Source organism: Panicum hallii, chromosome 2 (assembly GCF_002211085.1).
Source record: "Panicum hallii strain FIL2 chromosome 2, PHallii_v3.1, whole genome shotgun sequence".
Classification (NCBI taxonomy): domain Eukaryota; kingdom Viridiplantae; phylum Streptophyta; class Magnoliopsida; order Poales; family Poaceae; genus Panicum; species Panicum hallii.
Window position 1 is genome coordinate 42871334 of NC_038043.1, and position 11189 is coordinate 42882522.

General features: G+C 51.9%; 1 protein-coding gene across 1 annotated transcript; it reads left to right on the top strand.

The window, feature by feature from the left end:
* The first annotated feature begins 9988 nt into the window (after positions 1 to 9988).
* On the top strand, positions 9989 to 10940 carry LOC112882665 (gibberellin-regulated protein 6-like). The gene is made up of 4 exons (XM_025947772.1): positions 9989 to 10131; positions 10239 to 10292; positions 10427 to 10454; positions 10617 to 10940. Exons 1-4 carry the CDS (start codon positions 10057 to 10059, stop codon positions 10796 to 10798), a joined length of 339 nt encoding a protein of 112 aa, XP_025803557.1. The 5' UTR covers positions 9989 to 10056; the 3' UTR covers positions 10799 to 10940.
* The last annotated feature ends 249 nt before the right edge of the window (positions 10941 to 11189 follow it).

The following is an 11189-nucleotide window of genomic DNA, read 5'->3' on the forward strand; positions in this document are numbered from 1 at the left end:
GAGTTTCCTAGATGCAACGAGTATAGCATAAAGGAGTTTATGCGTCTCGGGATACCTAGCCTTTGCCTCATGTAGGACCTCACTGACGTAGTAGACCGGCTTCTGGACGGTCTTAACTCTGCCAGCCGGACTAGATTCTTTTCCTTGAGCTGGGGACTCGCCGGACCCCAGGTCACTAGGTGTTTCCCCAGGTCGGGACCCGGCCGGACCCTCCGAAGCAGGGCCGGTTGTTAGACTGGCGGAGGCCGGACCTCCTTCTTCTACAGGGGATCCACAGGGGCCCCCTGCGGGAGATGCTCGGACCTCTCTGTGACTAGCACCATGCTGATCACTTCGGCCGTCGCTGCAAGGTAAAGAAACAGTGTCTCACCTGGGTCCGGTGCGACCAGGACCGGCAAGGAGGTGAGGTACTGCTTCATCTCCTGGAAGGCTCGTTCTGCCTCTTCAGTCCATGCAAATGGACCGGACCCCCTCATCAACTCGAAGAAGGGTAACGCCCTCTCTGCCAACCTCGAAATGAAACGGCTGAGGGCTACAAGAGATCCCGTCAACCTCAGCCCATCCTTGAGACGCGCAGGAGGTCTCATTGCCTCGATCGCCCGGACCTTATCCGGGTTGGCCTCGATCTCCCGGTGGGAGACCAGGAAACTAACGAGCTTTCCCGCCGATACGCCAAAGACGCATTTCTCGGGGTTAAGCTTGGTGGAGGTCGCGCGTAGCTTGTCGAAAACTTGAGCTAAATTTTCTAGGAGGGAATTTGATTCGCTAGTCTTGACAACGATGTCATCAATATACACCTCAACTATATCTCTAACCAGATCACCTAGAGTGATGTTCATTGCACGAGCAAAGGTGGGTAGAGTATTAAGCAATCCATAAGACATCACTATATAACAATAAAGACCATCCACTGTTACAAAAGCAGTATGCTTCCTATCATCCGTAGCTATTTTGATTTGGTGAAAACCAGAATAGGCATCTATGAAGGACAACAAATCACACCCGGAGGTGGAGTCTACAATCTGATCTATTCGCAGAAGTGTATAAGAGTCTTTTGGACATGCCTTATTGAGATTGGTGTAGTCGATGCACATCCGAAGCTTCCTGTTAGCCTTCGGGACCATGACTGGATTGGCCAACCACACTGGGTGGTAGACCTCCGCAATGAAGCCAGCCTGCAGCAGCTTTTGAACCTTTTCACGGTATAGGGCCGGTCTGCCGATGATAGCGGTGAAGGGGAGGTTGACTTTCGCAACTTCGAACTCGACATTCTCAGTGCGGAAGTTGTCCTCCATCCCGAAAGTGGCCGGCAGGGAGATGGTCTCTACCGGGTACACGGGATTTGGGCCCACTCCGGAGAACGGGCGCGACGGAGCCAGCTTGGACTCCGGGATCTGCAGGTGCTTCAACGCTGCATAGCTGATGACGCTGAGGTCTGCACCTCCGTCAATCAGCACGTGGTGGAGACGGACGTTGGCGATGGTGGGTGCCGTGACGAGCTGCAGCACGCCAGCGCCCGCCATGTTCTCCGGGCAGTCAGATGGACCAAAGGAGATGGTGGAGTTCTTCCACCGCTGGTGGGGCGCCGCCTTCGGCGTCCCCGGCTTCACCGAGAGGACCTCTCGGCGAAGTGTCTTGACGTCCCGCTGGGAGACGAGCTCCAACTGCTGCCGTACATGACGTACAGCTTCTTGCAGCGCTCGTCCCCACCGGACTCGGAGTTGGACTGGTGGAAGAGACCCTTGAGGTCTTTATTGGGGGTTTGATACCCCAACTCCCTCTCCATCGCGGCTGCATCGGCATCGGAGGCTTTCTCCTTGCCGGACCGCTGCGGAGGGGAGGAGCCTTCCCTAGAGGCTTGGTCGCGCCACTTGCTAAGGCGCTCCGTGAGCTTCTGGATCTTGCGGCACTCGATGGCACTGTGGCGAGCCCTAGGATGGACAGGGTACGACCCGGGGTCGGTGCGCTGTTGACGTGGGCGCTTGCCTCAGGAGTTTTGGCCCCGGTCGTCGCAGCAGCAACGGCCGGACCCCCGACCCGTGGCTTGTCAAAGCCACGGTTCTTCTTGTTGTTTTTCTTGCCGCTACCAAGGGCAGCGACACTGGGCCCGCTCATCTGAGCGGGTCCTGCCTGAGGTGCAGAGCGCCACGCACGGCCTTCTGCATCCCTGGCGCATTTATCCGCCAAAGCGAACAAGGTGGTGACGGTTTCCACCTGATGAGTCGCCAGCTTCTCCAGCATCTTCTCATCACGGACCCCTAGCAGAAGGCCGTGATGATAGACGCATCGGAGATACGCGGAATGCTTCCACATACCTTGGTGAAGCGGGAGATGAAAGCCTAGAGGGTTTCTTCGGGTTGTTGCCTCACGGCGTGAAGGTGGGCCTCCATACCATGCTGCTGGTACGCACTGGCAAAATTTACCGTAAACTGTGCGCAGAGCTCACCCCAGGATTGGATGGATCCCGGAGTAAGGTTCATGAGCCAGGTCCGGGCTGGCTCGGTCAAGACTACATGAAAGTAACTTGCCATGACAGCGTCGTTACCTCCAGCCGCCGTGATGGCGGTGATGTAGACCTACAGGAACTCTGACGGGTTGGTGGACCCGTCATACTTTTTCGGCAAGTGCGGCCGAAACTTGGATGGTCAGGCGACCGCGCGAAGGTGGTCTGCAAGCGCTACGCAGCCCACCCCGGACACCAGTGCCTGGACAGGTCCTTGCAGCATCGGTGCTACCGCAGCAAGTTCGGCATCGAGGTCATGACCCTCGATGTTGAGCCGGCGACCACGCGCCCGCTCAATGGAGACACGGGCGTCCTCTCCCGCACATCTGCGGTTGAGCTCTGCCCGGAGGTCCTCGGTCCGCGCACTCATTACTGATGGTGAGTGCACAGAATCGGATGTGCCGCCCTGACGACGGCGTTGCCTGGAAACAGACTCCCTCGCTGAGCATGGGGAAGCCTACGCCAGGTTGAGGAGGCGGTCGACATCATCATGCCATTGCCTCTGGGCGTCGGGCGAGGCTGCCTCACCAGGAGGGTTGCGAAGCAACTCCCTGGCTGCCATGAGCGGCCCATTCGGTGCAGGCACCGATTGGACCACGGAAGCCCGCTCCGCAGGGCGCTGTGGAGAAGCACGCGCGGCCCCCCTGGATGGGGGATGGCGTGAGGCGTGTGGCATTGAGGACGCCACTTCCTCACCCAGCAGGAGGTCGTGATGACCATTTTCCTGCGCCATTGCGGTCTTGAGCTTCGACCAAGCGCAAACCAAACCTAAGACCCCTACCTGGCGCGCCAAATGTCGGAGGAATTCTCCAGCCGTGTGGCGGAATGCACCCGCCTAATCCTAGTTAAGAATGGGTTTGGAGGAGACCTAGGAGCGCTTGATCGATGGGCGGATGAATGCAGGAAAGGCACAAGGAATTTAGAGTGGTTCGGGCCGCCGGAGCGTAATACCCTACGTCCACTTAGGTGTTGTATTGATTGTGTAAGCTTGGGAAAGCTTGTGAATCTAGAATGTATGTTCAGGTGTGTCCAGGGTGGATCCCCTAACGAGTACACTCTCCCTTTTATAGACTAAGGGGAGCGCTTACACAGTGCGGGGCCCCGACAGGTGGGCCCGGCCAACAAGAGCCTGTTCTACGAGAGATATGGAGATCTTCATCTCCAGCTTCTCTCTGTAGTCCTCGCTATCGGGAAGTTGATGTGCGTATCTACAGCCAAGATATGGCCGTGTGCAGCCTTGCTTGCACAGTGACTGCTATCAGTGCTACCCAACAGTGAGGCCGTGCTGCCACTGTTGGGTCAGAACCTTCTGTCAGGTGAAGAAGCATCGCTGACCTGCCGCGTCATTGCCTCCGCGCGTACTATTGCAGCGTACGCCTCGGCACACCTGTTGCAGGCCATTATCACCCACGCGCGCGGCGCCGTGATGGGACTACACGCCGCCTGCCTGCGCGCGGAGCACAGTGACGCGCCGCCTTCAGATCAGGCGGGCTTACCGTGGTGTCAGCCTACCTGCCCCGTGTGTCAGCGGCAGGCCATACTTTTGACTTGGGTGCGCCCAGCCCACCTACCCGCATTTAATACGGTAGTTGGGCTGGAGTCCCGTGAAGGGCTTCCTGCCACGGGCACGTGGCAGGGCCAGCCCCGCTCCTACCACGGAGGCGGCACGTGGCGGCATCGGACCCCTTCCCGGGGGGAGGGGGGTCCGGGCCCCCGAGGCCGGTTGGAGCGGTCAGGCCCGTGGAGGTCTGGCCCCCACACGTGGCTGCCCCGGACCTCCCTGGGGAGTCCGGGTCCGTGGGGGCCACCTGAGAGCACCCCTGCCCTCATGGGCGCGTGGAGGCCCCGGACCTATAAGAGCACGGGGGTGGTCCGGAGACCATGATCCTGGCTGTCAGGCCTAGGCCGTATGCCACGTGCCCCAGAGGACGAGAAGGAGGTTACGGATAACCTATCACCCATCCTGATGGCCACGCTGTCAGAAGACTCACTGACGGGTAATCGCACTCTCCTGTGAGGCGACAACGAGACGCTAAGGGTCTGGACAACCTAGCAGGAGGTACCCCTGTCCGTATGTACCAACAATCACCATAAAGTATTCCAGAACATAAAGTAAAACAAGTGTAGCATTGTTTCCAAGTTAACCAACCATAATCTAAGTAGAAGCAACTAGCAACGCTACAACATAAAATAAACAATCTATATTTAATCAAGGAAGCAACTAGGCATGTCTTTAGTTTAGATCCATCATTTTATAGACACATGCATGCATATAAAATAAATGTGAGTATTAAGATTATTAGGATCGAAGTATGATCAGGAACCACATGCCTTCCTCAAAGCGCTGCTATTGCTAAGGGGCGTCTTCAAAGCCTTGCTCTTGCGGATCCTCGAACTGCGCACTGTCTATCGCATCACATAAGTACATACAAGTAAGCCGGTATAATAAATAAGAAATAGCTAAACAATGTAAACAGAGCAAAACAAGGTCACAAAGCTACTGTACACATCGCAAGGATCGCGTGAGCGTAAGAATAAAAAAATAGAGTTAAAACAAAGAAGTTATGGCTAAAATATAATTTTAGGGGCTGATTTGTAAAAGATTTAAAAATAAAAGGGCTCTGAACAAAGAAATCGAGGGCTAAATCATAAATAAACCTTAGAATTAGGGTTTAGATTGGGAAACGGAGAGGCTAGCAACGGTGGGTTATATTTTAGAAAAGATCATGGGTTAAAACAGAAGAAAAAGGATCTAATCGTAAATACTTTCGAACTGGCATGGACTGCAGGTTGATTTTAAGAAAATAGAGGGTCTCTTTTGCAAAACCAGCTAGGGTTGACTGGTATGGATTGTATTGACCCGGTCTAGATCGGATCTGATTTGTTGGATCAGGATCCGATGGCGGTAAGGGCTAAGCGGCTCGGTGTCGCGGCGCTGGGCGCCGGCGGCGAGTCGTGTGACGGCGGGTGGCGGCGGAGCTCGCCGGAGTTACGCGATAACGCGTTTTCGGCTCGGTTTCACTCGGGCAAAAGGCCGGGAAGAGAGAGTGCGAGACGGGGAACGCATTCAGGGGCTCTACACGGGGCGCCAAGGGCCGTAGGATGTGGACGGTGGCGAGGTGCGGCATGTTGGCGACGGCGAGCGATTGCGCGCGTGAGAAGGCGAGCTTGAGAGGGAGAGAAGGCCGGCGGCGATGCTTACCACCGCGTGAAGCTCCAGCGGCGCTTGCTCGACAGCGGAAGGCGGCAGAGCGTCGGTTTGAGGGCAGCCCGAGCTCGACTAGCGCAGCGGCAGCGCGATCTAGGGTTTGCGGTGGCATGAGGCGGCGGCTACGGCTTCGATCAGGGCAAAGGGTACGGGGGCAACGCTTATACAGGGGTGGCTGAAGTACCCCGATCAAAAAAATCGGAGTTTATTATGTATTACAGTACCAGTCCCTGGATTAGTAGCCGGCACAATACATAACACAAGTGGTACATAGTCGTATAACACACTAATGACATTCACAACACCTCATCAAGATGATAACGACGACTAAAGCAACGATGATCATTAACAGGAGGGCATTTATTTGGTCTTCACTCTCAGACATACTAACTAGACGCTACGACTCGACCACAACTCCACATTGAACTCCACAGGCTTGACTTGGGTGCGGACGCGAACTACTCGCAGTCTTCAGGCTCGTAATCCGGATCGGCTTCTAAAAACATCAACAATAAAAGAGTGAGTACAAGGTACTCAGCAAGTCCCACCTCGCCAGGGAGGGAGATATATAGAGCAATTAATTAATGCAATGATCAAATAAATATGCTCAAAGGTGAATGAACTCGAAATTGTAATGCAAATTATCAGGATATACCCATGCAACAACAATAACTATATATGCAAACAAATCTTATCCAGAAGCATATCTCATCTCCAAGCATCTCACTCTAGGTGTGATGTCCACACCGTAACCTGTCCTATACCAAGGACACGGCCATTCGAATGGATTTTCAGACTCTGCAGAGCTTGTACACTTTACCCACAAGCCGGAACCGCTCAGCACAGCCCGAACATAGGCGACACCCAGCCATGGCCTATCCCGGATAAACCCGTCCAGCAACATCATTATATCCAGACCACTCTCGGTCTCAAATATAAATCAACTCAATCTCAGGACGGTCACCGAAATAGCCAGTGGGATTAGCCTATGCCTTGCCCATACAGGGTCGAGTGGTTGTACGAACAAAGGTTAGGTGAGATGGCACCACAACCACAAATCCTTAATCACAAAACTCGCCTACCCAAGTCTATCACCATGATAGCGCTTGAGCGTAAGCCTACACCAACGGTAGTACTTATACGGCCTTGTCCATAAATTATTATCACTTCTTAAACATAGACAAGTATTTAACCATGCATCCAATAACAAGGAATAATAAATATTAAATGCAGACTCATATCAAGGCATTCAAAATCACAATATGCAAATCAAGGCAGTCAATGAGGTTCACAACGGCAATGCATTCAACTATGCAATGATCACCTATCCAGGCTCTACTATAAGCAATCATTCATAGGATCAATATGATCAAAGGGTCAGTGAGACTTGCCTTCGTCCTCGCTAGCATTCTCAACACCCGTCACAGGGTCGTTCTGCTCGACGGGATCTTCCTCAGGTACGGCCTCTTTATCGCATCAAATAATCACATAGACAATCAAGCTCAGCACACAATCATCATTATAAAATAGCACTTGAATTTATATGAATTTAGGAAGAAGAATTGGGTGATTCGGAGTTCGGATGGGTGAGATATGAAAATTTACAGTGTGGCTGTGTATTAATTTCGGAAATGAAAAACGAGTTTGAAGATCGGCGGGAATGGCTACCTTGTTACTGCGAGTTGGAGAAAGCTCAGTGATTCTTGGGAGAGGGTCGATTGGTTTTTCAGTGTTTGGCGAGAGATTGCAAACCAGCGCCGCTGTCTTTTTATAAACGGGATAAGGCGGTTCGGCCCAGTGCGAGGAGATAAGGTTGCGCTGCAGCGAGCGTACGACGACGCGTACCATGCGCGAACTATTCTCTTTGGTTACTCTGTGTTGAATGCTGCAGGGATAGTTCAAGAGAGAGGGCTGGTTACTTGTGCCTCTGCAGCTTGCCATTTCACATCAAGGCATAGTAGTCAACTTTGCTCTTCTCATGCATGGGACTCCTGGCGCTTGTGTCTCTGCAGCTTGCCATTTCCCATCAATGCATGGTAGTCAACTTGCACCACACATGCATGTCATGTCTCATTTCTCTCCATTCCTTATCACGTTTCATCTCTCTCTCTCTCACGCCTCATCTCTTCCTGCTCTCTTTCTGGGTGAGAGGTAGGCAGATGGCAGCGCACGGTCGGGGAAATGGCTGACACAAAATGGCGGTGGCGAGGGAAGGGACGAGCTCATTCGAGAAGGTGCTGGCGCTGCGAGACGCTAGCGCGGTACGGAGTTCTATCCGCGCGTATGGAGTTTTGCGTCTGGTGCATGAATGAATATAGTCTGTGTATTTGTCATTAATTTATGAAGTCTGGAGAGCCATTATATTGTATAGCTCGATTTAATATTTAATTTATTTATTATTATTATTATATATATATTATATTTTTATTATTTCCCTTCATGTAGATGGGGCTAACGTTGAGGTGTTGTAATTAATCACCACGTGAGCCTTTGGCTGTTAATCAAACTACAGTTGAATAGTTTGTCCGCGGGGTTTGTTCCGTTGTCTGCTAGACACGTACAAGCACTCTTCACCTGTATTATTATTTTTTTTATTTACTAATATTTTCTAGTTAAATACTTGGATACTTATTAATTAAGCTAATTCTAAGGTAATTGCGGAATTGAAATTCGGGATGTGACAGCGGCTGCGGGGCCTTGACATGCGGGCCAAGGTGCGCGCGGGGAGGTAGCGTGGCCGTTGGTCGGACTCGAGTCAAGCCCGAGTCTGGCTTGAGGTAGGGATGAACCCGACAGGTGGGGCCCGCCAACCGGCGGTAGAGAGAGGGGAGGAGAGGAGAGACGGGGCAGGTCTGGTGGGCTGAGCTGAGCGGGTGGAGGAAGGGAGAGGGAGAAAGAGAGAGGGTTGGGCCACGAAAACGGGCCGGTGGGTGGGCCATGCGGGAGAAGAGAGAAGGGGAGAAAGAGAGATTGGGCTGGGCCAAAAGAGAGAACGAAGGGAGAGGAAAAAGAGAGAGGTTTAAATTGAGCCAAAAGAGAAAAGAGATAGGACTTCTCAAACATGAAGATACAAACAAGATCTATTTTTGCTTATATTAATTTTTATGGCTAACTAAATTATTTATAATTCACAAAATGTTATTAAATCGAAGGAATTTAAATAGAACCTTATCGAGCTTGCAACAAATCTAACAAAATTTAATTAGGTTCCTGATTTGAAAATTAGGGTGTTACGATGAACGGCGACTGTTCTATGACAGATTGAATCTAAGCAAAATTCGAACCCTAACTTGGGTGACTCTACTGAATATAAAGTGTTTTGGGACGTGCAAATCCTCTAGATGCACCCGTAATGGGCTCCCACAGGATACACGGCCCAACGGCCTAAAAGACGGTGATGCAGCACCCTGATACATTCTAGACGTTCACTTATTTTGACGATTCCCATTTACTCGAACCTAATAATGATATAGGATCGTGGTATTGGAAAGGTTATCTTCTAAGCTTTTTATATACACGTAGAACATTGAATTTGAACTCCCTATGCAACGGAGTCGGTTTTAGTCCATGCTGCTTCTGGAGTCCGAGTGCACCTCCTCATACTGCTCCTGGTCCACGTTAAGCGGCACATGCGCGCGCCCTGTGCCAAACTGGCATCGCCTACGCAGCTGCCGCAAACGCTCCAGAGCTAGCTGGAGTAGTTTGCATGCACCAGCACCGCCCCCATTTCATACGAGCTAGCGGCGCTGAACAGAATTCCGGATCGAATCGAAGCAGACGAATCTGTTCTGTTCTTCTTCTGTGCTGCCACCAAGACAGACGTCAACCTGTTCAGTCGGTGCCACGGCAGTCTGCACTCGCTATGCAGATCGCGGCCTTCATTCAGAACCACGCCATCCATGCATTTTCACACAACACAACATGTTCGTAGTCCCATGCTTTATCATTTATCAAGTAGCACGAACAGCTCGTTCCAATTTAGAAAAAAATAACAAAGATCTGAAAATATCCTACTAGATGCAGAATCATTTGCTCAATATAGTTTTTTTCCCCCGAAGGATTTGCTCAATATAGGTTAGTTATGCAAAGCACTCCTTTCCTTTTGACGCATGATTCCCTCCGACCCGATCCTCTCGAGGTAAAAGAACTAGGGCAGCGCAGCGAGCGACCACAGACACCATCTTGAGACAAGTTGGGAATTTGGGATCCATCCATTCCATGGCTTCGCCCTATAAATACGTCCGCATCTTCCAGCTCAGTCCTCGTCGCAGCACAGACCGAAGTCTATCTCCTCTGCTTCACTCCACATCACACACAGCGGTATTATTTCGGGAATCCCTGCGAAATGGCGCTCGCCGGAAGGCTGCTCGTCCTCCTCGCCGTCGCCGGTCTTCTCGCCGCCACCATGGCCGAGCACGAGGTGAGATCAGATTACTGCAATGGACGTGCAGAGATTATTGTTTACTCGAAGTAGTTCGCTCAAGTGGCTCATGCGGTTCTTCCTCCTAAATCCATTGGAATCATCAGGTGGTGGCCAGAGGATCCGATGAGCATGACGACAATGTGTACAAAGTGAGCAAGGTCTGCACGCACTTCTCTCTCTTCGGATCTCACTTTTTCAGTTCATCTTATTCACAAACTCGAAATTTTTATGGTTTCGAGCCGATCCATTGCTGACACATGTTCTCTCGCGGATCCTTGTTCTCGTTTTGCAGGGAGGACAGGGCAGTCTCAAAAGCTACCGTGAGTACACCAGCATTCCCGTCCTTCAATTCCTTTCCCTCGTCTTTCGCATCATCTTCTTCAACCATAGCATTCGCAGCAGTTTGCTTGTATTGTATGGTCGTAATGTAACCTCTGATAATGACTGACTGTCTGTGCGCGCGCGTTTCCATTGGCATGCAGAGTGCTCGCCGGAGTGTGCGCGGCGGTGCGGGAACACGCAGTACAAGAAGCCGTGCCTCTTCTTCTGCAACAAGTGCTGCCGCTCCTGCCTGTGCGTGCCGTCGGGGTACTACGGCAACAAGGGCGAGTGCCCCTGCTACAACAACTGGAAGACCAAGCGCGGCGGGCCCAAGTGCCCCTGACTGAGGATCGACCAACCTCCGGAGCTTCCGTTCTTGTTCCGCTCGAGGCTGCTTCGATCTTCCCAAGGCGTACAACACCGTTAGCACACGCCCTCAAGAATACCATGTATATATATATATATGTAGGTGTGCTACACCACACAGAGATCTTATTGCAATCCTCCGCGATGCAAATCTAGTGCATCGCCACAATTGCTCGCCAGAACGTAGCCTATTGTTTTGCCATCCGTTGACGATTCATGCCCTCGCCTGCATAGAATTAGAGCAGCCAGAGCCTGTGGTTATACGTATGTAGCAGGTCTGGCTGGCTGTGGGATGTGCCACTGTATAAACTCTACATTGTTCATGCAACTCGATCTCGAATTTGGAACCTGCAGCAGGTGCACTTTTC

Bases quoted from the DNA above. Each gene is read 5' to 3' on its own strand.
- LOC112882665 (XM_025947772.1), top strand. From the start codon at position 10,057: ATGGCGCTCGCCGGAAGGCTGCTCGTCCTCCTCGCCGTCGCCGGTCTT. The intron at 10,293-10,426 runs GTCTGCACGCAC...CTCGTTTTGCAG, and splicing joins ATGTGTACAAAGTGAGCAAG to GGAGGACAGGGCAGTCTCAA. The intron at 10,455-10,616 runs GTGAGTACACCA...ATTGGCATGCAG, and splicing joins GGGCAGTCTCAAAAGCTACC to AGTGCTCGCCGGAGTGTGCG.